Here is a 27449-nt window from a genome sequence, read left to right as displayed (position 1 = left end):
CCGTTGAAGTGCCGTATCACCCAAGTTTGGAGGGCTGTGCGCAGTAGGTACGGAAACAGCAAAGGAGGCTTCAACTAAGAGGAATGGTTTCTCTCCTTTCCCCCAAGAAAAATTGGATTTATTTGTTGACACAAATCTGAATGAGCAGGCACATCTGAAATGTATTGGCGTATATTATGTATTCTATATGACAAACTAGATGATACAATGTAATTTTGCAAGTGATTGTAGGAAAGCAAATGAAAAGCCATTTAAAAAGGAATCTGTGGTAATACAATTGGAATGAAACTTGCTGTTACAAACGCTACTAAATAACGGCAACCTGTGTATTTTATGAAAAAAGCTTTATTTCTATAACACTTTATATATAGTGTACTACTAAGTAACAAAAATTAAAAAAAAAGTCATGTTGCTGTCTTCGAGTCTGGCAGTTTCTTTACTCTTGCTGTTCTACACGAATAGGAGGAAAGCAGGGTCATTCTGCCTGAGGGGGGGAGGGCTCAGCCTCGCCCAGTGCAGCCCTACAGGCACCAGCTACAGCAGGATAAATGCCATTAGTAATCATCATAGTTGACACCTGCTCCGTGCCTGAAGGTGTGTGGATTTTGTGGGCCAATTGGTGAATCTTCATCGTAGTGGTGTTGGTAGTATCCACCGTAGTATTCATTACGAGCACGCCCTAAGCTTGTCCAGTAGGAGATGTCATCTTCAAATTTCTGCCAAAAAAAACAAAAAAGAAAGAGACTTGCTTTCCAAGCCTGAAACTTTACGGTGAAGAGAGTGAAACAGAAGTGGTGCGAGAGGTTCCTTTTGTCTCTTTCAGAAGTTGATCTCCTTTGCTTATTTGTCAAAATGAAATCTTTAGATCTAAGGGGTTTTGTGCCTTGCGCCTATCTTCTCTGTGGGATTATCAGGGCCCCAAGTGCAGGTATCATCCTGCCCAGCCCCACCTGGGACCCACCCCCACACCCTCTGCCCACTGTAAAGCGCTTAAACTGAGAGCGCCTTCGCCTGAAACATGCACTGAGCACCTTTAATATTTATATTTCCTTTTCAGTGGTGGACTATGAAAAATATTTCAATGGTTTGTACTTAAAAATCTAAAGGTTGGGTTCTCCATTGCCCCGTGCTTTCAGTCACGATGTCCCTGACTGCGAAGTGGGGGCTTTCGCTTTCTGCCTGTGATCTTTCACTCTCATTTTGCATGGGTAAAAACGAACGTGCAGTGCAGCCTTCTAGCTATGGAAATGCAATAAGCAGTTCAATTCTGTGCACAGCAGCAGAGGGAAAACATAAGCGTATCACAAAAGCATATCCCATACTTGCCAAGCCAAAGCCTTTCCATCTGAATGACTCTTTGGAAATATTTTTGGCTGAGATTTGAAAAAAGTTTTGCAAAATACATAACGGGTAAGTATGGCCCAAGCCCTTTGCGGGAACAAACAGTTATTTCATTGTTAAAACTGTGTCTTAATGCTCAAGAAAACCTACTAAGTGGATGCATTGTATCCCGCAACAGGCCTCATTTCGGCTTTTGAAATGCACACAGGAACTCAGGAGAAGGCATCCTACCTGTGTGGATTGTTCGTATTACTTACTACTTGGTATTTGCCCCCAGTCTTCAGTTTCTAATGCATAAAATCACCTTTCCTATTTTTCCTATTCCTACTGGGGGAGGGAGGTAGAGCCGTGCTGTTGAAGAGTCACTTTGATCTGCATAATGTCCAGGAGGATAAAAAAAAAAATGTATCCCTCATTATTTCAGTCCAAGCAAAGGATTATTTTTCTAATTGTTCCAGCTTTGAAAATGAGTGCATTCATCTAAGCAATCCACAGAGCATGAAGGTCCAGAATGTACTCCAGCTTGCCTGTGCCAATGCAGTCTCATTAAACATATTCATGGAGCTGACAGAAGCCAAGAATTCAACATCTATAACTATTTTTACCTCTTATTAACGCAGAAATTATTCTACATATGGGACTGCAATGAAATGCACATTTTTGGCCCTATTTCAGCATCTATTTAGTAGGGGTTTCTGCAGAGCCGGGAACTCTTGATTCCACTCCAGTGTTTTTAGAAATTAACTGTTTAAAAAAAGAAAGGTGTCCTCCTCATTTGAAGGGAGGTTGACTGCGCATTATCAAATGGGTTTCCCTTCACATTTAGAGCCGAGGCGCAGCTGCCGGTGCTCGCGATGGTCAGGAGCTGCCTGCTCACGTGTGTACATCAGGTACGTAATGTTAGTGCAATTTCATTGAGGAATGCCAGTCACGGCCAGCTTGGTGTGGATTTCTCAGCGTGTTAAAAAGCAAATTGATTAGGCCGAGGCCGCCAAATTAATTTCCTAAAATACGATTGATTGCTTGGGGTCCGGGAACCTATTTCTCAAAGCAACCGGTTTGTCACGCGTAAGTTCAGTAGGAGGGAAGAGCTCCACGCAAGATTTTAATGTCATTTTTCTCTATTAACAATAATGCAGAAATCTCTAACAAATATGGAGCTCGTGTTTTTGTGCAGTATTTGCTACTTTAAAAACAAAAATCAGTGCCTGCAAACAGAAACAGGGTGGCTTCCCCCTGGGTGCCCCCGCTAAAGCCCTACCCGCTCTCAAAAGCCTTACACTCACCGCCTCATCGAATCCCAGGTACAGGAACTGCTGGTACCACTGCTGTACGTCGGGCTGGCTTCTGTCCCACAGCTGGCGCCTCTGGCGTCTCAGGCTGCTTAGGAACTCCTTGGCCGCCGCTTCTTTCACCGACACCTCGGGCTTCATGGCAACGGGGGCTGAAATTAATTCCCCCCCGAAAGGGATGCCAGGAAATTTTTAGTCAGCTCGAAGCATTCTGCTTGCAGCAAGTAAGAAAATGCTTCTTGCATCACACCATCACCTTTGTGCTCGGCGCCGCAATGCGTGTTGCAGCAGTAACAGTAATAAACCCAGGGATCGTCAATGTAATAGGATTTCTCAGCTACCCTCATTCTCTTGGCTTTAATAAAAGCTGTTCTGAACTCAAAGACATAAGCTAAGTAAGGAATTTAACAAAATAAACCGAGACTGGAAGAGCATACGCTGTGTTGCGCTCTGAGGAGAGAACAGGAGGCTGGCCTCCGCGTGCTGCTGTTACGGGAACAGGAACAGAGATGAGAGGTGAAGTTAACAAGCCCGAAGAAGCTGGAGAAACGCTGCCAACTTATTAGGGCGAAGAGAGGCACACGTGAAAATATAGACTTTTGAACATGTTGTGTGAAAATGTAGCTTTTAAATAATGGGTATAACTAAATGCTCTGAATGCCTGAAAATAAAAGCCCGTCAGGCTTTCATAGCACACTGCTTGGTGGATGCATGGGAATGCCTTCAACCTGCCAGACCCAGACGTGCCATCTGGCTTGCCCCACACCTAAGGGGCTGGCGGTTTGCTGCGGCTGCTGGAGGAATTTGTGTACTTCCAAAAGGTATGGATGTGAGGACTGGCTAGCCCCCAGCCACGCATGGAAATGATAAAACGTGGTATGGTCTTTGGTCTTGCTGTGAAACAAGAAGCATGTGTAGGGGCAGGAGGAATGTCTTGGCTTCAGAGGGTTCGTTGCAAATGAGGGAGGCACCAGGAACACGGGTGCGGATGGGGATTTTTGGAGGATGCGAGGGAAGAGGCTAGGGCAGAAGGGGAAGGCGGGTGGAGATGCGAAAACCATTGAAGCAGGAGCCGGGTGGACTCGCAGGGGGAGGCAAAGGACTGCAGCAGGACGGAGATTCAAGAGGTAAAAACGATAGCGGAGTTGTCACAGGAGGAGTGGGAAACAGCAGGCTGCCCTGCAGTGATGTGCTGGAACCCGATACCTCACCGTGCGCCCGAGCTGGGTGCTATTGCTGGGAAGGGGGACAGCTGAACGAGTGTCACCTAAGTGAGCCTCGCACAAGGGGCACTGCCGCGAGGGAACCAGTACTGCGCGCTTTACCTGCTCGCTTCAGCACGCAGCTGGGAAAGGGGAGTGAGGCAGCAATTAAGGGGTTTCGTGTTCCCTCCGTCATCAGTTCAAGGCTTTGCAGTTGTTCATGGTCTAGGCCGCATTTTCGTCATGCCCAAGAAGCCTCCCTCTGGGCGGCCCCTCTCAGCAGGGCACCTGAGCAAACAAGCCGACGCTGCTGGGGCGCAGGGAGGGCGGCTGTTGCAAGTGGTCGGTCCTATCTGCATGCAAGCACTGCAGACCGGTGAGGTAACATGCAAGGAATACAGCCATGGATGGGGCACACATTTTAGGGCCGGCAAGAGGTCATGGGTGATGCCGGGAAAAACCCCCTGAGAAGTTAGGCAGGCTTGCAGAAAGGGGGAGTCCCCTCTGCGGGGGTGTAAATACTTTGCCTCAGCCATAGAGCAGGCTGAGGGGAGGCAACCAAAACTTCTTGGGTCTTTCAGCCTGTCCCCTGTCTGCTGCAGTGCTGCTTATCCCCAGCCAGCTCCGTTTCCATCCTTTTCCCTCAACGAGCGAGCCATTCGGTGCATCTGCCTGCTGGGCCCTGGCCATCATCTCTCCCGTAGACAGCGCAGTCTTCCAAGAAGGAAGAACACGTGGGGCCAAGAGGACAAAGGGAACAAGTCAAGGCATTGCAAGCAAGCTCGGTTTGCACGTTTTCTTCTCTGCACCTATGCCAGCAGTATTTCCATGCGCTATTATTCCTTGGAAAAGCTTGTGACTTGCCAGAATAAAACAGAAACGCCACATCTGCCATGCATACACCGGAAAAGGTAGTGCACAGAGCAAAACGCAGGCGTACTGCCTGAGGCTGGGACCCCTGGGTTTCAGAGGGGGCTGCGATAAGCAGAGCCTCCAGCCTTGCCAGTACCAAGTCCCAAAGGGCCGCGCAGGCGCAGGCTCCGCGGGGCTGACGCCATATGTGCAGGAGGTTTCGGTATGAGCCGTGAGAGCGGCTGTGCGCTACCAGCTTTGAACCGGGTGTTTGTACGCTGCTCCTCTGACTGCCCTCTTTGAGCTGGAGATGGAGTGATAACACAGTGGCAGCTTTGACCGATAGCAACTGACTCAAAGCAAAAATAAGGGCAAGCGCTTTGCCCTCTTCTTACTTACCTTTGCGTTTCTGAAGCATCAGTTTAAGCTTATTTCCCCTTGAAACATCTAGGCAAGTAAAAATAAAAAACATGCATTTACTAAGAAGGAAAAAACAAGAACAAAAAAGATGGTATCTTGAAAAATGCTGGAAGTACTTTTCTCATAGGTCCAGACCACCAGGCAAAGCTCTGCAGCAAGTTTCTACCAGTGCCTCCCTTTGCTCCCGTTTCCACGCTCGAGCGCAACATATGCTACAGAGAAGCTTTTGACACTCTGGCATCCTCTCCCCAGCATTTCTTGGCAAGAAAACCCTGAGGCTGGCTTTCTTCGCCAATTAAACTTTAGTATTTTGCAGCGGAAGACCATGGCCGGTGCCAGTGCTGCAACGCATCGTCCGGGGCGGCATGATAACCCCGGGAAACCCTTGGCACTGAGCGAAGGGGCACGTTAACAACCGGGCTGCGCCAAGGTTTTCCCTTGTAGCCTGTCCCGAAGCACATCAAAGCTGTCGTCCTGCTGGAGCCCTTTCCCAGAAGGGACCCAAGGCTTTCGCCCGTGGCCGGGCAGCGCAGCAGGAGACCTGCGAGCGCTCGGCTGCTCCGAAACGCTTTATTCGCTCGCAAACAAACTCTTTAAAAAAAAAAGATGCTCTACTTGTGCAAGTTTTGGAGTAGCCAAGAACGTTCACCCACGCCAGGGGAAGCCTTTTGGCCCCGGCCACGCGTGATGCCAGGGGAAGGCACTTCCCGCTGCCCAGGACGTGCCGGGTTGGGGGTCCCCAGCCCGGGCGCGGGCGCTCACTCACCGGGGGCCGCGCAGAGCAGCGGCAGGAGGAGGAGGAGGAGGAGGAAGAGGAGGGCGGCCCGGGGCAGGGTCCCTCGGGGGCACGGCGGCGGCATCGCGGCGGGGGGCGGCGCGGCGCGGCGACCCACCTGGGCGGGAGGAGACGGAGAGGATGAGGATGGAGACGCCGAAGCGAAGGGCAGGGGCGCGCGCGCCCGCCCCACGCCGCGCGCGCCCGCCCCACGCCGCGGGGAGGGGCGGGGAGGCGGCCCCGGGGGAAGGGGGGCGAGGGCACCCCGCGGCCGGCGGCCTGGGCAGTTTAACATCTCCCTACATATAAAGGCAGCTTGTGGGTTGCGTGTAACCGCAGATGCAAACGGAGGGATTGTCCTGGTGCAAAACCGCATCAGAACCAACCGAGGGTGACTTAGTTCAGGATTGGGTTTTTTTTTTTTCTCTCTTCCTTCCTTCCCACCCCCCAAGTCCACGGTAAACCACAATGCGTTTTAACCGATCATCAGCTTTCAAAAATAATGCCGATTTCTTTTTCTACATATAGACAGGTCTAGCTTACAGTAAGGACTCAGGGACCAAAAGCCAAACTCACAAACTAAAAGCCCTTGCTCAGCAGGACCGTCACTGCAATAGTGCCTAAACTTACTCTGCTCTCTGCTTCGGGCTTCAGCTGCCCTCAGGGAACGCGGCTCCTCTCAGCTCCTTCCCCTGCACATGCCGGAAACACCCCAGATGAAGCCCAGTGAAATCCTCGCCTGTCCTCGGACCCAAACCTCTCTCTTCCCTCACAGCAGAGACCCACGGCACTCAGGAGGCCGCTATGGGCAGCTCACCTCCTGCTGAAGCTGTGCCAGGGTCCAGCGAGGAGCCCCGGAGGGATTTAGGAGGAGGCGAGGGTGAGCAAGGGAGAGCCGGGCTCTCTCTGTAACCTACTTGTGAGAAATCTGGCAAGCGCTGGGGCCTCGGCTCCCTCACCCAAGGATTGTTTCCAGCTTGGCTGCAGCTGAAACGTGAATACATATACACACACACAGAGTGTACACACTGTATATACTGTGGTTGTATATAAATGTGCACATCGAATACATATGTGTATACACACATACACGCATGTGTATGGCAAGGGAGCTGTGCAGTGGTGGGGCAGGTCCCTGTGATGAGACGTGGAGCCCGTCAGTGCTGTTTCAGGCACAGCTAATTGGGAGGGTGGGACGAGGCCCGACGGCTGGCTTTACCCCTCGCCGTAAAACGCAGAAGCAGCACCAGCACAGGCTGGTCCCTCAGCGGTTCCCCAGCCCCAGCCCGCATTGTCACTTCAGGTCACCACCCCGATTGCCCCACGCATCTCTCTCCTTGTGAAAAAAAAAAAAGTACTTGGAGCTGCACCCAAAGCCCTTCGCCTGCCTCCCTCTGTCCCCAGCCGCCCTCAGGCTACCGCTCAGGCCTCTCTGCTCAGCCCAGTCGAAATGGCAGCAGCAGCAGCATGAAAAAGCGATGTGGTCGCTCCAGTCAAAGCATCCCTTGCTCTCTGCAGCTTTGGGGGGGGGGGGCAGAGAGGGAGGGGGCAGCGCCTTCCAGACCCCTGTGGTGGAAGTAACCCCATAGGAGGCCAGTGTCCCAGCTCAACTCCCTTGCAAGTGGGAACCAAAATTAGTTTGTCCTTTCTGTCACTGCTTCTGAGTGGCTTTTCCCTACAGCCCCATGTTTCAAGTGTCAGCAGGCTTAACACCATGTATTGGAGCAAACGCCTGTTCTTCAGAATAAATGTGCTCTTTCATGAGCTTAACGTTGACAGCCTCTTGACTAAAACCACCTGAGGTTTTTGGATAGCTAGTTGCAGAATATAGCTAACAGGGACAGGAGTGAAGCGCACATATGTAAGGCTACAGGGAACAGCCATTGATGTAGATAATTTATAAAACCAGGGCAATAACTCATGAATATTTACGGTTCACTGCTATATTGGTAATGGCAAAGGATGTTTTGTTCAGCTGATGGGTTTGTAAGAAGACTTGCGTGGGAGCTGGGGCTCTGCAGAACTTCAGGTACTTGGTGCCTCTGGGCCAAAGGAATACAAAGCACAAAACCTCCTCTGGATACCAAATATATCATGATGACTCAAGAAACTGCCAAGATAAAATGCTATCTGGTGAAACCCGGAGAATGGATTGACTCATGTGCAAGGTCATTGTAGAAAATCATTGCTCTGGTGGTGGAAGAAATGATTGACAGAAGAATATAATGCTCAGGGTTAAACTGAGTGCAGTATCTTCCCAGAAGAGGTCACTTTCTCAGTTCAGGGACAGAAGTTTTTGACATAAAGTAAAGAAGTTGTGTAAAAATATAACACCATTTCTTTTCAAAGGCAGCGGTGGAAGGTGACTGGTGTTTTTCCAGTAGTAATCTTTATTTCCGTTCCAGGTTGTTCGAAGGTGGTGCAGTAAGGCACATTTTTCTGCTGAGCTTGCGACTACTGCATCATTATTAGAAGCATTTACCTTCAAAAGAGTATCCATGTTTATTGGCATGCCTGCAGTACCCCTTTCTGCTAGTTGCCATGTAAAAACACTGCCACTGTGCGCGCAACTGATACTGCGGTGTTTTCCTGGGTTCTCTCCATCAGCAGTGACATCACTCACTTTAAAACATCCCTTGCTTCATCACGAGGGACTTGAAGACTTGTCTTAGGGCTCGGTTTGCCTCCACTGGCACGCCAGAGCGGGGACCTCTCTGCTGGCACAGCTGCGCAGCATCCCGAGGCGCCAGCTGAGCAAGTCTGCGCTAGTTACATCGGTCGGTTAAATGTCTTTTGTCACCACTGGAGACAATGGCAGACTCTTGGTGTCGAAACTTTGTTGAAAGATGTTAATGTCATCGGCAGGACTGTTCCCCAGACAGCTCCGGGGGAAGGAGCAGTGAGCAAGGCCCCTTTCATGCACCGTGTAAAACGCTGTCAAGCCCCTTAGTGTGATGGAGGCTGCTAATCGGAGGGATGCCCACGGCAGGGTAGCAGGATGGAGCCAGCAGGTTTCGCTGCTTCCCGAGCGTTGGGGCTGGGCTATGGTCTCACAAACCTCTGTGTTGAGGCAGATATTTAGGAGAACTCCAACAGAAAGCCACTCTGAGCCTGACCTTGAGCAAGAGCGGGCAGGAGCCAGGCAAGGAGCTCACTGGGCCCGGAGAAATCCTCATCACTGAGCCAGCCAGCGTTGTCTTCGGAGCCTGCAGGACTTTGCGTATGGTTTTTTTGGGGGGTAATCAGGAAAGATTCTAGCTGATTTTTTAAACAGTTCTGCAACTTGCTGCATGTTCGGTGACTGCTCAGGCAACCACATTTCCCCTGCGTGATCTTCGAGCTTGTGTGTAGTGGTTTTAAGCCGAGAGGCTTCTAAAACTACCTAAAGTGCTGTGGGCATGTGTGACTGTATAACTGATCTGAACTAAACTGGGGAAAAATCTTGGCCCCAAAGCATGACTGAATTTTTAAGTGTCTCAATTCCTTTATTATTATTGTACATCTTGCCTAAAATTATGTACAGAGAGATTCCTGAATAGCAGATAGACATCTCTGCTTCTGCATCTCATCACAGTAGCTGTTGAGAGAACTGTGTTGTATTCATTAAAATGTAAGAGATAGTATCGGGAATGGCCATTCAAGGATATTCAGAAACGTAAAGTGCAAAAATAATCATGCTAAAAAGATTGATCTCGGTTTCTTTCCTTGTTCCTTTATTAGGCTTCATGTTTTCAAGCATTTCAACGCAATAATGTTTTTAAATATAGTGTAGATTAAACGCTTATATAATGACAGGACTCCCAAAGCTGGATTTCCAAGGCAAAACCCACCAAATATAACAAGACTTATGACAAAATACTGAGACCTGGCATCAGCTTGCTAACTCAGCAGGCAAATAGATGTGCTGGAAATTGGCCAGGGATTGCAGGAGATGGCACGTCAGCTTTCACAAAGAAGCACCATGAAGATTTTCACGGTCCACTATAACAACCCATTTGATCAAGCATTGATCAGTGCTCCCAACACCCAGAAATTGATTATTTTCTGTTAATGAGGTTTTTACAAAATGTCCCAGCCGTGTTGGCCTGGTCACTAGCCTTAGGACAGAGGCACTTGGCACTCCAGATTGTTTTCTGCAGCCTGTTCCAAGAAAACTGCAGGAGTCGTGTTTTCCTTCCAAACAGAAGGAAGAACATTTAAGTCATCAGTAAGTTCCTTCCAAGACATTTTGAGTTTCATACTATTTCTTCCACTGCTCCAGAATCCTCCTGATAGTTGATAGGACCAGCCTCAAATCCCAGGTCAAACACCTCTGCTTTAGGGAAAGTTTATTAGAAGCTGGCTGTGAGTCTTGGCCTTGACACATGGTTTGGGACAGTTTTTTTCACCATTGTGTCTCACCTGGTAGCGCCATTACTTTGCTCCATCTTACTAATAAACATTAGCGTTTATATTTTCCATAGAAAATAGCTTAAAATACCATATTTCTTTTTTTTTCTCTGCTTGGCTAGTGCTGATATTTTTTTTGCAGCTTCTGCCTGACCCTGCCAAATAACTAATGGTGTCTGTCAGTCTGTCCATCCTCCTGCCTTCACTAACTGACAGTACTTTGCTGCCCTCACTACAGAATTAACCTTACTGCTCTCACGATGAGCACAGTGAGAAGCAGGTTAGTTCAGCAATGTTATCTGATCACAGCTGCTTCCTTTCCGCAGAGGGATACACAAAATTCTCTCTCTAAGGAAGCCTTCTTTTTCTCTTCCACTGCTTCCAGTATCTTTTTGGATAAGCCTGGAAGTCTGTGGCAAGTCTGCAAGTCAGGTCTAACAGGAAGGGAGATGGAGAGGGACTGTAGCACATGAAAATGTATCTTTTTACCACAGCCTGATTTCATTCGAATCATTCTTTCTTTCTCTGCTGACACTCTTGGGACTCTTCTTTTTATGCTTCAAAACATTTTTTTCTGAACTCTTACTTCTGAGCTATTTTTGACTTGTTTTCATTCCCTTATTTTATTATTCATATCTAGAATGCACGTACACTTTAAGAAAAAGCCCACACCACCAAAAGAAAACCCACAAAAAACCCAACAAATGGGCTGCAACTACTCAAAGATTAGTAAATGCAAAGTCTGAAAAACCTTAATTTTAGCAATCTGGTTTTAGCATCCCTCTTCCTACACATTAGTGTTGTCTTCATGGTTTGTACACATTTTTGCTCTTCCCCCAAAATGCTGGGCTTGCTCATGGGGTAGGTCGTGCTCATTTAATCAAAAAAGCTCTCTGACCTTGTGCTACGTCGTGTTGCCAGTGACCATGTGCTTATTCACGGAGATCAAGCCCTTTCCTGAAGAGCGTCCCACACCACTGCCAGCTGCCCTGTGCCAGCTGCCCTGTGCCAGCTGCCATGTGCCGGTTTCGCCATCTTCACAGGCCCCCAACCAAATCCTTGTCACAAGATCACTATTTCCTCCCTCGTGCTTCACCAGAAAGCTGGTTTGGGGGCACAGCACCATCATGTCAGCAACTGCAAGACCAGAGGAAGTGGCGACAAGAGGAGTTTTTTGCAAGCCCAGCCACCTTCAGACACTTGGGCACCTTCATCATGGCTGGAGATGCCTCCCCTTCGCAGAACAGTGCAACATGAGTGTCTTCCTTTGTAAAAAGCCCTTCCAACATACAGTTCAGTAGGATACGAAGAATCTGGCACAAACTGGAGGAAAGCTGGAAAGCAGGTTGTGCTTCCCAAGGCAGCTGCCTTACCCTTAAGAGCTTAAGTCAATGTGGTGGCTTGCTGCCACCAAGGTGGGGAAGTCTCCCTGTCCCCTGCTAGCTCATCCTCCCCTCTCTTACCAGCAGTGGGTCTAGTACTTTTTGGAGCCAACTCAGTGTGCTAAACCAGCAGACCTGCTTTACTTTTACTGGCTTAGTTATCTTCAGGACTAGTGAGCTGTGATGGTTCAGGTAGGTGGTTTGCAGGAGCTGGTGCCAAGTAAGAAGGCAGTGGGAGAGTATGGCCAGAAGTAGGAATGGGGAGAAACTGGTGAAACAGAACTTCTCCTTTTTGCTGGAGGAGGGTATTATGTCCACCCCAAAGAATAGCCTGGTGTCAGACCCATACGATGCTCAGTAAGGACTGGCCCAGGAGCAGGTCACTGGGGAGAGAGGGGTAATCTGAGTCCACACCGATCCCATCCCACCAGAGCATCATGGTTGGATCGCTTCCTCCTGCGTTGTGTTTGAGGCTTTAACAATGCCTAAAACTGGTCCCCACAGGCCAAATCAGTGTCTTCATGACCCCTTAGTTATGACTTGGATGCCTGCTAAATTTGGGCATGCTCCAGAGCAGACATCTGCCAGCATAAGGAAGTTTACTAGCAGAACAAGTTTTCTTGCTGAGGAGCAAAGGGCTTGAGACAGTGATGGGTTAGCTCTACCCAAGGTTTCCTTCCCTGTGCCTCAGTCTCCTCAGCCCCAGCAGCTTGCAGCGCTGCACAACAGCCTGGGAGGCAGGGGGAGCCCTGCACATCTCCAGTGCAACCTCCCCAGCATGGACATAAGCCTCAGAGACCTGCAGGGACACAGTGCATGCCTGCCGAGCACATGCTTTTAACCTACTTTTTTTATTTGTTTGAAATGGGACAAAGTGGGTGCATTTTCATGGAGAAGGAAAAGGGGCACATCCCAGCCAGCTACGGCCACCCCTGGCTCAATGCAAAGCCCCTGTTTCAAGGCCCAGGAGCTGGAACATTGCCTCGAGCCTGCCAGGTGCTTTTAGCATAAAGGAAAAAAACCTGCTTTCAAACAAAACAGCCTGCCTTCTCAGGCAGGTAGGAACTGCATGGACTGAAATTTTCAGCAACACCACCAGCCTGCCTGAGGCAGGCCCCTGGCACGGAAAATGTCTGCGCAAACAGTCAAAATACGGCAAAGTCATCTGCAGCGGAGGGCAGGTGATTGCTCTCTCCTCCAGTCGAACGAGAGCCTTTGGGAGCCTTAACAACAGGCGACGTGTCCCAGCTCGGAGCACGATTCTCAGGTTATCAGAGCAGAAACCTCACTTGTCTTCCTGACATTATCACGTGTGACCTTACACCTCTCTTGATCTGCTTTGTGGCCGCTTTCGTTGGCTCTGCTTTATATCTGTTCCTTCCAGTTTCACCAGTGCCCTGCCTAAGCCCTGCCTGTGAACGAGCCCGTGCCTCTGTTCATTTGATGTTAGATTACTTTTCTGATTTACAGTTCAGTTTGTTTCCAGGAGAATACACTTTTTGTAGCCTTTCCGTGCTGCTGCTGAGTAAGAGATCGCGACATCTTTAATCTTCCTGCATGAAACCCCACTGCACCCGGCTGTGCTTGGATGCCAGTGACTTCAAAGGGCGCGTGTGCCAACCTGGCAGTACAATGGCTGCAGGGTATGGAAATTCAAGGGGAGATTTTTTTTGCCTATTGCGATCATTTAGGCTTCCATCCTGCAAGTATTCATGCACTCATGTATTTTTAAAATCAGCCCTACAGAATCCCATTTATCTCAGAAAGATTAAATCCCAGTCTGCTGCTGCTATGCCTGGATCTTGCAAAACACCGTTGTACAGAAACGTGGCTGTACAGAAACGTGGCTCCCCTGGAAAGGCCGGCGTTTCATCCACAGCTCTTTGCTCTCCTGGGGTTGTGTTCAGTGGGTGGCAGAGGCAAATGCTCCTGGGCTCTGATCCTAAAGCCTAGCACGGGCCCTGACCCAGCTGACGGCAGGGGCCATTAGTTCTGTCTCTGCTAATAGGGCTGCACAACTTTTGAATTGAAGGTGTCTCTCCTTCACCCAAGGAGAAGAACCTGCCCATATTTATTCATGTAGGCAGGCCTCTGAAGTACCTGCTAGCTCCTCCAGGCATTGTCATAATTGCTCTTATGCCATGGGGGATGGCTGAAGCACAGAGGAGCTAATACACTGCCATCCATCTCCAGCATGTTGTTTCCTCACCGTCAAAAATTCCCTGGTGGGCAAGCTAGCCCTGTTTTGGGCCAGACCAGATACACAGTTTAAGCAGAAAGCAAATTTGCTTCCAAAATGTCAGTTCTGAGGCTGCAGTTCTGCAAGGTGAGGTGAGCAATTTGATTGCTCTGTTACCAAAACCAACAAAACAGTCTTTCACAGAATCACAGAACGGCAGGGGTTGGAAGGGACCTCTGGGCATCATCTCTTCAAACTCCCTGCTTGAGCAGGGACACCCAGAGCAGGGGGCACAGGAACGCGTCCAGGCGGGGTTTGAATGTCTCCAGGGAAGGAGACTCCACACCCTCCCTGGGCAGCCTGTGCCACTGCACTGGCACCCGCACAGGGAAGGAGTTTTCCCTCATATTGAGGTGGAACCCTTGTCCTGTTGTTGGGCACTACTGAGAAGAGTCCGGTCCCATCCTCTTGACACCCTTTTCATCTCCTTCTTGTACAAGATCTGCCAATTTAAACCTTTCTCTCGTTCTCTTTTTTTTTTTTTTTTTTTTAATAAAGATTGCCTCTTCCATGAAACTGCAGTTGATTTTTTGATTGAAAAACTATCTTCCTGGTTTAACACCTCTTCATACCCCGCACTGCGGAGCTGTAGTACTCTTCCTAAGCAAAGAACAGTGACTGTCTTTCTATTTGGTAATGTTACCACCTAATGGCCACAATGGAAAGATGCTTTCACCTGGTAATTGTTAGTAATGATGCAGTGGCTGTAAGTCTAATACATATTAGCTGAACATTAATTGGAGCTGGGGAGGCCCTGAGCAGGGTAACTGCACAGTGATGCTCTGGTGACACTGATCTCTTCTTCTCCCATGTATGTCCAGGTTAGTGTTTAGCTATACAGGAGTGAGTAAACCCTCAGACAAACCTTTGAGAACTTCTTGTGCCCTACAGAAACAGCACGAGCATGGTAAAGACTATATGATAGTGCAGGAGAAGCCATGCAGTGGTATAAGATTATTTATTCTCACTCAAGTAATAACTGGGTTAGGAACATCTTCTTAAAGATGGTCATTTAAACTTTTTTTTTTCGTGCTGATTAATACAGATGCAGGGGCAGCACACCACATACAATATAACTCTGTTGTTGATAATCGCTTCTTAATCAGAGACAGTTAAGATAGGAGATATGGGGGAGCACCCATCATTCATGCTTTGAAGCATTCAGTACCCAGCGTGGGAGCACATTTTTCAGAGGCCTAGCCTGGCCCTCTGCTGAACAAATTTTAGGCACCTGGACAAGACGAATCCTGCCCTTGTGGATTCAAATGCAACACTTGCCCTTTGGCTTAACAAAGTCAATACTTTACCCTTGATGATTTAATATGAATTTTTTGTTGTGGGGCTTGAGTCAGACGTTTCATGAGAAATAGTGCTACACTAAATTAAAAAAAAAAAAAAAGCCACCCCAACACCAATATAACCAAATCTCTGAATCATTACAGAGCCACTAAATATGCCTATGGAAAAGCTTTTCCATAGTAGTAATCTTGCATGACTTATTAATTTATTTTGTGCTTAGAGCAAGCTATACTGAAATGTTTGGAGAGGAAGAAGAGAACTATGCAGCAGAGAGGGGTCTTTTTCTTTTTATCTGAAGCAAAGGAGCATATGTTGCAAGGTGTATATTTTAGGAAAGAAGCCAAACCCCTGAAATCTCCACTACTGTCACCATTCCTATACGGTTCCCATCAAACCTACGGTCTCAATATGTGAAACAATCAATCAGTCTCCCCTAGCCAGGGAGAGATCTTGCTGCCCAAGGCACAGATTGATTTCCCTGCAAGCACACAGACTACTCCAGGCTGGGCTGAAAGAGAAACAAAGTAAAACAAAGGCTGACAGAATACCTTCATTTTGGTTTCATCATGGATAAATTCCACCTCCTTTTATTTCATCAGAGGTTTCTATCCCATATTCGTCTCTGGTTTCCACCATATTTTCATTTAAAATAAGCTCTCACACATAGAGAACTAAACTTATAGGTAAATAAACAGTACGGACCAGGAATATTATTCAAAGATCTAAGCCCATTCTCTGCATAGCAGTATACTGGAAAATGTATCAGCCTTTTCCCTTCCCAGACTATGTAAGCGTCTTCAGGGATAAATTATCCCAAATGATCTGAGGCTGGGTTTGTGACAAGAACAATTACAGCTATGAAACATGTATATTTTGTTTACTAATATCTGAATTCTGTGCGTGGGCGGTGCATGTGCAGGTAGCGAAGCAGCCTCACTTCTGGACTGCTTATAACCTAACTGGATGTGTAATAGGCTCACAGTCTAACTCCTGAGGAAAAATATCAGGCGGGTATTAACAAGCATGTGGAAGGTGTAAGATGTTTTTCTTGGACAACACCAGAACAACTTCAGAAGGACTGTCTTGGGCTATGTGGATCTTCCTTAATCATGGGGAAATTTTTTTTCTTGCTGAAAGTCAGTCTCTGTCACAGGTACTCTTCTTGATCCTGAAACATGGGTTTATAGGGGTGTCAGAGGATCTGAATTATGCAGGTGGTCAGCCCAGAGTGATGTCTTCTAGCCTTAAAACCAATGCATCTCTCTCAGATGTGAAAGGAAGGAAAAGACAGGCGGTATCGCAGAGTTTGTACATTTACAAATCCCCTATGAAATTGATTGTTCCAGATTTTTACAAAAATATCAGCTGAAGCCAAATTTCCTTCAACCTAACTGTTACCATTTTCCCATCAATTGCATGACAGTGGCCAAAGGCAATACCTGAAACAGGACGGAGGCTGATAGCAGAGCTACAAGGATCAGAGGGGCTGCAGGTAAGCAGCAGAGCAGGCAAAGGGCTGCAGTGTAACAGATCGGAAAGACCAAGGGGCAAGAACGGGACCCAGTTCTGTAAGGCCCTGACAAATTACATTTCCCCCCAGAAGTCAAAGACTCGTGCATGTGCCTCCTGCTGAGGATGAAAGCTGTGCGGCAAGCCGTAAGAATATTCTGTACGAGCACAGCCTTCACAAAGCAGGATAACAAAGATGTGCATTTTCCCATCACTTCACTGAGACACAACCATCAGACTGGCTGACTGCCACAGGGACGGACTGACATAAGGGTTTACCATCCTATAACTGAAAATCCGGGCTTGATCCATGCTCTGTTAACTGTTCAGTTCCAAAGGCTTCAGCATCTTTTCTCAGTAACCACTCTTGGCGATCAATATTTTCAAAGGCTGTTGACGCAGCCTTAAAGGCATCCTGTCTGTGTCTATCATCTGAGAGTTTCTCATCTCCTTATATCCACATTAGCATTCACAGGGAATGAAGCCTTATTAAAAAAAGGCATTGAGTATGAGACCTCTAAATATTACCCACATGGATTTATTACAGAGTGTCAGCATGTTGCAACATCCAAATGAACATTTAGGAGAGGAGCCCCAGAAAATATCAGATCCTACAGTTTCTTTCAGACAACCCGTCTGTACATCATTAAGCCTTGCCTATAGTAAGTCAAGCCAAACACAGCATGCAAACATTTCTATATTTCAGTCTGTGCTAAATAAATGGTTTTTCCTATTGTTTTTTTAATGACAGATGCTTCCCTTTCAATCTTCATGCACTAGCGTAAGCCATTCTACTGTCACCATAAAATTCTGCTTGTGTACGTGAATGCAGGTGAATAGACTGCAATGTTGAAGCATGCAGGCAAGTGAATAGCCCCCTGTATGCCAAATTTTTTTAAGATAGTGTCTGTCCATCACCGGTCCCTGCACTTGTTAAGGGATAATGTTCTTCCACCTTACCCTTACATTAAGAACTTCCCCAAACCAGATAGATTCCTAAAATTGCCCAGAGTCAGACTTATCTGGGAGAGCTCTCCTCTCTATTAGGCACTTGCTGGAAGCCAAGAATGGAGCTTTGCCTAAAACAAGACCTTGGGAGGTCTTGGTAAGTGTTCAGTTCAAAGAGTTTAGGAGAAGACCATGCCCGATCTAACTGCGTACCTCCAAGGAGCAAACACAAAGCAGGCTGAACTAACCGAAGTCCCCCTGCCCAGCCTTCCAGCACAGCATTTTTTGCACCGGTGCATTAGTCAGGGATGTGGTGAATTGCCACCTCTGGCCATGTTCAGCAGCCCAACCAGAGGGATGCTGCAGCCGGGCTGGGACACGCATGCCATGGGGGCACTGCAGCTACAACTGCATCGCCACGCTGCTGGCAAAGTACCTTCTGCAGACCTGGCTTAAGTCCTCAGGCTATCTGGACTATAAGCCAGTAAAAAACAGTCTGGGGGCATGGGGAGGGGGGCAACTTAGCTTTTAGAAACATATTAACTGATAAACAGATTTGAGGATTAAAAGTATGCAGGGGCCGCTGCCTTCAGCTTTCTTTCAGAAATCACAGTGAAGCTGAGCTACTCAATTGTCAAGCTTGCTTTTGTTAAAAATACTTTCCCTTTGTTCCCCAAACACGGCATTCTTAATTGCACCTATAAATTACTTTTTTGGTCCTGTTGTGCAGCAGCATGAAAGGCACGTTTTGAAATGGAAGCTGACAAATCTACAAAAGTACATTCACCGTAACGCGTCTGTGCTACAAACTGCAGCTTTCATTAAAGTAGTGCTTTTTGGTTGTTTCCTCACTGGTCAGCTGCAATAAAGAAACTATTAAGAAACAAAAAATAGCATTACCAGAGGTTCCACTACTGTTCCTCTGTGTCCACTCACTGTCCTTTACTCTTAAAATTTTTAGCCATTTCCTCCACTATGGAGTGTGCATTCACACCCCCGTGTGCACACAAACATGCGTCCACAGACAGACAAAAAGCATCCTTCCAGCAAGGAAAATATCCTGCGTGAGGCTAAAGACCACTGAAGGCTAAAACATTTCTTTATGAGACCCTGCAGTTGTTGTCAGGTCAGGACTAAGACGCCCCAACATTTGTTTCTGAAGAACGCTGACATGTTTTTGACATTCCTCCCCTTCCTCCAGCAAACAAATATTTTATCAGTTTACCTTTAAAATAATACGCTTCCTGTCTCCTTCCCAAATGCCTGGACAGAAGAAATGACTTTTCCTGCCACAGAACAAGTTTCTCTTTATTTCAGCATGTCCTGCCTCCTGCAAGAAAGGCAAGAAGTGACCAAGGCTGCAAGCGTGGGAGCCCGGGACTGCTGGGGATGCCGGGCGTGAAAGGCGCGTTTATTCTGCCTCTCCCAAATCCCAGCCCCTCAGCTGCAGGCGTCTGCTGAGCGCTCCCCGGCCCAAGTGTGGAGAATCACATTTCTGCTTAATCAGGCCGGCTGCCTGGAGAAAGATGATTGCAAGCAGATGTACCCATGTTCTCATGTGAAAGGAATTTGGGCTTTTGTGTTGGCTGTACGATGAGCGACCAGCACCCGGGAGTACTTCAGTGATCTTTAATTTTTTGCAGGTGCTGGGTGCCAGTATCTACTGGTTCAGCAAAACCGAGACCCAGCATGCAGGAGAGGCATGGAGGAATGGCACACCTAGGTACAGCAGGAGGGCCAGAGGGAGAAGGCATGACCTGCAAGCTCCCCTTACTGCGGAAAATAAGTCTCTGTCTTGTAAAGACCCATACTGCTGGTAAAAGCCAGCCGTGCTCAAAACCTCACAAGGCTGCGGCAACAAAGCTATGTTTTATTCCAGGCGCAGTGTTTTTTACCTCTTGTTATGGATAATCCAGGAGGAATAAACAGAATGGACATCAGTAATATCAAAATAATTTATCTGAATCTGTAACTAGTCGGGGAGAGACTGTGTGGCATCCGCGTACTGAAAAGGTCTGGTTTTCAGTGGGACATCCCAGTAACACTTCACATGGCCTAAGGAAATCATGATCAGTTTAAAGAAACTTTTGATGCAGTTACAGCTGTATTTTGGAGGCACGTTATATATTTTTAGTGCCAGACACATCCAGGTGTTCAGTGCAAATAGATGTACCCAGTGGATCATACCTCAGGATGTCTGGCCATGTGGGAGTGAATATTCATGGCCATGGCATGTATCTGGACACACCGTGGTGAAGCAGCTGCACGCAGTCCATAAGGGCTTGGGTACTCCACATGGGGCTCGCCTAAAGCCAACCAGCCACACACTCACATTCATGTAGGAGTACTGAGAAGCAGGGCTGTACTTACTGCCACCACTTGGAAGTAACATGATCGTGCACACCTCAGAAATACCACTAACTGCAGCTTGCTGTTTGCTATGCAAAACCCGATCCACCTAGTGTAGGCATCTAAAGCTAAAGGAACAGGACGTGGCAGCCTCCAAAAGCTGTTTTTTTGTTCTTCGTTGACTCCACAGGAAACATCAGTGCTTACCTGAAGAGATCTGCCCTCACAGAAAACTAAAATGTAGGTTCAAGTCTGGCCCCTGACAGGCAGTGGACATTTTTTAACAACAGAGGTGGGTTAAGCAATCCCTGCCCTGCCTTTTCCCACACAGCCCTTCATAAGCCATGCAGAGATCCAGATCAGGCTAGTGGCTTTGGCTGAGGGAAAAAAGAGAAACAGCCTCCCCATCACTTCACCTGATCTTCTGATCTACCCTGTCACGGACTAAATGAGCCACAGCACAGCAGGCAGGAGGGCACCAGGCAAGGATGAGGACCAAGTCAGATGAGACCGAGCCACCCTGATGGCTCACCACCACGAACACCCTCTCTTCTCCTTTCATCCCTTCTAGGATCTGCTCTCACTGCTTACGCCACCTTGGCTCCAACAGCACGGCTCTTCACCCAGCCAGTTTAGCTCACTAACACGACAGAAGGCTAACACAGCAACAGTGGAGGCGGGCTGCTCGCCTAGCCAGCTTCACGAGCCGAGCGCAGTGATGTGCCCAACAAGCGTATGACATGGGACCAGGGAGAACGTGGAAATGGGCAGCTGAACTTGAGCGCCGGGGCTCTCCTTTGAACAGCAGCAAGGGGTGAGATTGTCCCAGCCACCTGGCAGAACATTATCCCGAGGAACAGAGGTGACTTTGGAAGCATTGCCACCCAATGTGGTGGTGCAGCCACGGCGGCGGCTAACAATGATGAAATCAGGCAGACTGGATTTCACCCCTGATTTAATTGTGGTTAGCAGCAGCCAAAAACTTTGTGATAATGGCTGTATAAACACATAGGGAGGCACGATGCTGCTTGCTCAGGTATTCCTTAAGAAGCTCTCATGACTCTTCTGCTTGGTTTGCTGGAAAATGAAGAAGCCTTTGCAGATACACTTGCTCAAAAGCCACCTGATGCCAGCCCCTCCAGTATTTTGTCTTGCAAGGGCTTTAAAATCCTTGGCCCTCTGTCCTGCCCAATGCTCTTGTCCCTTGTGGGTCATTTCCCTGCAGTAGGTGAAAGGCTGCCAAACAGAGCTGTTTTGGGAGAGAAATCCAGGTCCCGGGAGGCTTTTGGGCTGGGAGGAGGAGAGACAAATAGGCTGCTCCTATCACTCTTACAGCAATGGGAACATAAAGGAACTCCAGCAGCTTTGTTGCTTTTTGTCATCTTGCTACCTCAGACTTTTGCAAGATGAAGCTAGTGCATGTCCCCAGGTGCCAATCTTCATGTGTGTTTGTGTCTGGTCTGCACTGCACACACCTTGCTGGGCCTTTAGAGACTGAAGTACATGCCAAAGGGTTGCTCTTGCAGTGCCTTATGGCAGCATGCACAGAAAAGCTCCCATGTGGCCCCACAGCTGGGGCTTCATGCGACTCTCCTCTACTATATGCACCCAACTCGTAGCACCCTGACCCTTATTGTCCAGGCGCCACAGAGCAGGGGATGCTGAGGGCACACAGCCCTTTGCCGTAGGCCCTCACAGGTAACTGGTTATGCTGATGTGCCTGAAGGCCACTCGCTGGGGAGCTGCGCTGCTCCCTCCTCCCAGCCACCGTGTCCCACAGCACCGTCCCACAGCCAGACGAGCCCACCGGTGCCTCCGTGTCCCACGGCCAAGGGGGTGGTGGGACAGATTGTGGGGGTCAGCTACATTGGAAAGACACCGCAGGGAAGCTTGCGAGTGAGAACAATCCCAGTGTATGGCCTGCTCCAGGCTCCTTCCACGGGCTGCATTTCCCTGCCTGGACATTTGGCACATGGATCATTATCACAAGTCACATATCAGACAGAAACCTAATTTCCTGCATAGGGACTTTTCTGCAAAGGTCCATTGTGCAGGAGAACAGCTCTTAAGCAATACCCTAATTCAGAGGTTCAAATCTACACCCAGTTGCCCAGATTATTCTTTTTTTTTATAACTGACAAAATAAGGATTATGAAAACAGTCATGAGACAAATCAAGTAAGACTGGGTGAGAGTTTCACCTTGGTAGATGGCCTTGTGTTATTAAACTGGTAACTGGAGCAGAAAGCTACTTCTAGACAGATGCAAAGGGAAGAAAAGGAAAAAAAAAAAAAAGGGGGGTTTGACGAATCATTAGTCTGAATAACTGGAAAATAGGCAGCAAACTGACATGTAGCTTCCAGCAAATTTCTACGTAAAGGTTTAACAGAACCTTCCCAACTAAAGCTTTGAGACGAATTTCATTCCCAATCACTAAGAAAGTCTTAGACATTAGCCCGAGGAAGCTTCGGTATTTAGAAAGCTGATGATGCAACTGTGATGGGGAAATGTCAGCAGAAGGTGGCTGCTTTTACCACCAGGGAAGATGGTCAAGAAGGGAAAGAACACGAATCCTGTTCATGAAGGTATTTTATTTCAGATTTCTTGACCTATATTATTTAAATAGCATGTCAGCCCAGATCAGAAAGAGACACAGTTTCTTTTTTTACATTCGAGATTTTGCTTCGCGTTGCCAATTATAGCAGTAAACAAATCCTATGGTTACTGAGCTATACAGTAACCAAACCAGCTATTCTGAGGAAATTCTTCCTGTTCTCCTGCAGACTCTGCCTCTTTTGGCTGCTGCCCCTGCCTCCTCACATTCCAGCCATGGCTCTTTTTATACACCTTTATTTCACTGCCTGCGTACCAGTAACTCAGACTGGAATGCATTTATACCTCTCTCCCTTATGCTAACGGACCATGCTATGAATGGCCCCTTCTGTGAGGATGTGGGTGAGCTCTCAGAGCTGAGCAGGGTTTTGTTGAAGGCATCGGCACACAGGTACTCTGCTGCCAGCTTTATTCCATAAATAACTACAGCAGCATATTCGGGGGAGGGGGGGGAACCCGCAGCACCCCCCATCCCAGTTAAATGAGTGAATTCCATCAAAATCCTCCTCCCCTTCAGACTTCAATACTTGTCTCAAGCAGATGGCCCCATAAATAATACATCCTAGGAAATCCGATCAGCCACCTCTGGGATACGCTTGAGCTCCTGTCTCTCATCATATCATCACTAGATTAGCTCTGGGAATTCTTTTAATTTAATCCTTTTAACAGGTCATGTGCACAAGAAGCGGTGACTGAGAAATTAGACGCGTTTGGTTGGGCTAAACCGTCGGTAGTCTGGAGCTGGCAGGTCCCTGCTTGCTGTCTTGGGGACTTTTGCTGTCATGCTGAACTGCCGATGCCTCGCTGCCCAAGGCTGAGGCAAGGGAGCCCAGGACTCGTGGCTGAACATCGGGAGGCCAGGAAAGAGGTGACAAGGGGTGGTGTATCTAAGCACACACGGCCAGGGGACTCACCAGGGAAAACCATCCTTCCAGCGGTGAGCTGCTTGCTGCCTTCGGGAGTGGAGCATGTCATATTTATTTTAGGATGTAACACAGAAATCTATAAATTCCATTTTCTTAATCTTTAGTACCCTCCACTTTTTCAAAGTACTGGATTTTTACAGGTGCACAGCGAGGTGCCACAGGATTTATTCTCACCCTCACCCAACCTCACTCCAGGCACGTGGGCAGAAATACCAAGTACAAGTAATGAGGTGGGTCCTTCTTACAGTTAATCCTGTGGTGGTGTCAGCCTCAGGGCTTTCCATCCTCTTCCTCCTCCTCCTCCTCTCCCTCTCCTGCTACAGCCTGAGCTCCACGTAAATTGGCAAAACTGGCAGCAGGGCAGCCCTAGCTTGGCCGGTCAGGTCCTTTGCAAGCTGAATTTCATCTCCCCAGCCTCCGCTGAGAAATGTGTTTACAGCACCGCTCTGTGAGCAGCTTCACCAAAATGACCCCAGCTGAAAAAAACAACCCTTCCTCAAAGCAAGCAAAAACCTCCATTTGCTATTGTTAAGATGGGGCTTCCCAAGGCCTGGGTGCACAGAGCTTCTGCCCAGTTTTGTCCACACAATTCAGGCACCAGCAGCAAACCGTGATGCAGAGGATGGAGGAATGGGACTTTTCTGAATCATTTCCCTGCCAAGAAAATGCACTGCAGACCTGACCCCCGCCAGGCACGCAGCTTATACATGGGAACTAAAAACCAGCTCCCTTCCCTTGACTTTCCCCACCAATAATTCCCTCTCTCCTGGTTCTTCTCAGGCACGAGGAAATGGACGCAGCTGAAGCCCTGGCTGGGTTTGCGCCACCTTCATTGTACGCATCCCCAAGGATGGATGTGAGGGATGAAGCTGGGGGAGGAAGGGCCTCCGTGGATACGGGGGAGAGAGGCTAGTGCAGGGACTGCTTTTCATGCCTCCATGTCTGTGGAGCCACAGCCTGGTCACACAGGCTGCAGTGGGAAAGCTCAAAGACCCATTTCCAAAGGGTTTGGAAACCACTCTGCTTCTTTAGAAAATGGGACTGGAAAAGAAAAGTTGGGCTTGAGTCCTTATCTGGAAATGCCTGCCGGGTGCAAATATTTGACAGTAGCACTGCTAAAACAGCATGGCTTTTAAATCATAACAAATCATATCTTGCATTTCTGTAATGCCTTTCATCCTGTGTTCTTTTCACAAACATAAACACATGAAGTTCAACAATCTGGTGAAGTATTGTGCTGTGCGGGAGCTTTCACATCCCAGTTCGGTGGAGGAGCAGACATGTGGGGTCAGTAGCAAACCCCAGCCCCACATCAGACAGGATGTCTGTGGCAGCAGTTGGAAAGTGACCAAGATCTCCTGACAACCAGCCTTATGCTCATGTTGGGAGATATCTTTCCCTGGTAGCCCTGCGGATTTATTTGTCAAGAGAACTGGGTCACAGATCCAGAAAATACAATTTTGAGGGGGTGAGACTGCAGGGGGCAAAATAAACTCAGCTTTTCTAGCTATTTTTTTTTTTTTTTTAGCTATTTGGTGTCTATCCAATGCATTGGCAATGCGGACATGTCGCCCCATCTAGGTTTCTGTCTCCTGCATGCCCTGTTGGTATCCTACTGGAAACCGATTATCAAGAGACACATTTGCTGTGTGGCGAATCAGAATTTGTTATTATCACCACCCCATTAATTTCCACACACATCTGCTGGAGTACTTGTTTCTGCCTGTGTCTCACATTTATCTTCATCTAATCCACTTTTTACTGCCCTTGTCTTAGTGCCAGCAACTATCATGAGGCACTGTAAACACTTGTTAGTTAACCATTTGCGATCGCCAACTCCACATTACGCTAGTCGTTGGCGTTTAGCAAGTTGAGTTCTGCGATATCGTGATTATTTAACTGCATTATGAAATAAATCACAGGCAAGCACCCCAAGCCAGTCCCAGCCCCCCAGGGGCAGGAGGGGAGAGGAAGTTTGGGATTTTCAAAGATCTGGGAACTAAGGAGCCCAGTTCCTCCTGGATGTCAGTGAGGCTGGGCCGTGCTCCACCTGTGCCAGCTTCTTCTACAAAGCTCAGCCTAAATCCTTTGATAAGCAAATAAGTCAAGAGGTTTCACACATCCTAAGCCTTCTTCAGGTCCAACGCCAGCCTAAACGTGCCCCGGCAGCCCCCACCCCACTGGGTGCTGCCGCCCCTCTGAAGCAGCAGGAAGGTGGAGTGCTGCTGGATGGTATGAAACCTCAGCCTCAGCAGCCTTTCATCTCCTGTCTGTCGGCCACTGTCCAAACAGGACACGTCCCCAGCGAAGGGGGAATGTTGCTGAAAAGACAACGCATCCCGCTGTCAGACACACCGGCTCCCTATCTGTGCCTACTGCTTACAGGACACTTCAGGTTAAAATGTATTCTGCTGAATCAAGAATAATTTCTCCCATGCTACTTGACAGCCTCTTTTCCTCTGTCAAATGTAATTAGCTTCCCCTAATTAAAGGGCTGCAACCAGGCTCAGCAGGAAGCCGGAGGAGCTCAGTCCTCAACCAACAGCTTTTCATTTCTGCTCAGCGTTCAGGCAGCCGAAGGCCAGGAAGCCGACGCTGAGCCCCTCCGCGGCACCGCATTGCGTTGGCCATCTCCTCTTTGGAGACAGGAGCAAAGCCTGGGTGCCAGCGGCCGAGGAGGCTGTGCTGCTGCCGGGCAGGGGTGGGCAGCAGGAGGTGGTGCGCCCCAGGGCCCGCGGGACACCATGCTAGCAGGTGGTGTGTGTTTGGTGTGGCGGACTCCAGCACATTTACCCAAAGGTTTCTTCTGGTCTAAGTCCATATCTGGTAATGGGCTAAATAAAATATAAAAGAGATCTCAATACTGTCTCCCAGCACCAAGCAATTGCCTCGGTGTGCCGTGATCTGTCCTGTTTGGATTTATTGTGCCCAGTTGGAGTTAAATTTCTTTTTTCTGCCTTCGTCTGAAACACATATGTGGTAGTCATACATTGACTAGACAAAAATATCCCCGCCGAGCCCCTCAGGCAACTGCACGAAGCCTGCATGCAAGAGGTTTGTTGCGCTAATGGCCTTAGCAGCACGCGCTGACACTGCCCAGCCACAGAGCGCTCCCCAGCCTCTCTGTGGAGCAAGGAGACAATAAACAGGGGAATCATCGTATTTTTCATCTGTAGAGCCACCCGCAGCAGTGCAAGTAATATGCATGTCTTGGAATCTCCTCTGCCTCAATTTCTCCTCTGCACCTGATCCCCTGTAGCTTGCTCCCTCATGACTTTGTACAGATTACGTGCAGTTGATTTTAAGAGAGCAGCATTTTGTAAAGGGCATGCGCTATCATAAACTGACAGAGGTGCCTAGTGTAGTCATGAATGAAGCCCAGCTCCTCCCCCATTCAGGCACTCTGACATCCCATTAGCTTCAGCAGTGGGAAATTACATCTTGTGTCAAGGTTGAATTCATCTGACTTCAATTTCTACCCGCCGGATCTTGTTATCCCCTTGTCCGCAACTTTATACCACCCCACCATTCCTTTATCAGATAGATTTTTCTGTGTGTAAGAACATAAGTCACCACTCAGCTTCTTCCTCGGTAAGAAAGCCAGCCTGTCTACCGAGGTCACCCCTGGGAAGGCTTGGTCTCCAGGCTGAGGGCCACCCTGACTGTCCTCCTGTGGACTCTCCCCAGTAATTCCTCATCCCCCGCGCAGCGTGGACCCCATAACTGGGCATCTCACTCCAGAAGTGACCTCACACATGCTGCACAGAGGCACGGCAACTTGTCTGCTTCTCTTTGATGCAACTCTTCTTGTGCAGCAATGCCCTGGGAAGTTGTGTCAAGAAGGTTATTCATAACCACGCTCACAGCCTTCCCGAGACGGACTCTCCTGTCTTACAGGTACTCCTTATATTTTC

General features: G+C 48.3%; 1 protein-coding gene across 2 annotated transcripts; it reads right to left on the bottom strand.

Annotated features, from left to right (window-relative positions):
• Positions 1-327: 327 nt before the first annotated feature.
• Positions 328-19114, bottom strand: ECRG4 (ECRG4 augurin precursor). 2 transcript variants are annotated; one of them, XM_064439547.1, is made up of 5 exons: positions 18874-19114; positions 5874-6000; positions 5087-5134; positions 2628-2785; positions 328-716 (listed from the first exon to the last, which is right to left on the bottom strand). In XM_064439547.1, the coding sequence occupies exons 2-5, from the start codon at positions 5965-5967 to the stop codon at positions 555-557; spliced, it is 462 nt and encodes a 153-aa protein (XP_064295617.1). In that variant the 5' UTR covers positions 5968-6000; positions 18874-19114; the 3' UTR covers positions 328-554. The 2 variants fall into 2 exon arrangements, with proteins under 2 accessions (XP_064295617.1, XP_064295620.1); XM_064439550.1 differs by lacking the exons at positions 5874-6000; positions 18874-19114 and adding an exon at positions 6001-6059.
• Between the last annotated feature and the right edge of the window lie 8335 nt (positions 19115-27449).

The sequence above is a fragment of the Phalacrocorax carbo genome, chromosome 1 (assembly GCF_963921805.1).
Source record: "Phalacrocorax carbo chromosome 1, bPhaCar2.1, whole genome shotgun sequence".
Lineage (NCBI taxonomy): Eukaryota > Metazoa > Chordata > Aves > Suliformes > Phalacrocoracidae > Phalacrocorax > Phalacrocorax carbo.
Note: the sequence above shows the minus strand (reverse complement) of the source record. Positions and strands in the feature narration are given on the sequence as shown.

Excerpts from the sequence above, each read along its gene's own strand:
- ECRG4 (XM_064439547.1), bottom strand. The coding sequence starts at position 5,967 with ATGCCGCCGCCGTGCCCCCGAGGGACCCTGCCCCGGGCCGCCCTCCTC. Across the intron at positions 5,135-5,873 it reads GCTGCTCTGCGCGGCCCCCG|ATGTTTCAAGGGGAAATAAG; the intron begins GTGAGTGAGCGC and ends TTACTTGCCTAG. Across the intron at positions 717-2,627 it reads ACCTGGGATTCGATGAGGCG|AAATTTGAAGATGACATCTC; the intron begins GTGAGTGTAAGG and ends TTTTTTTGGCAG.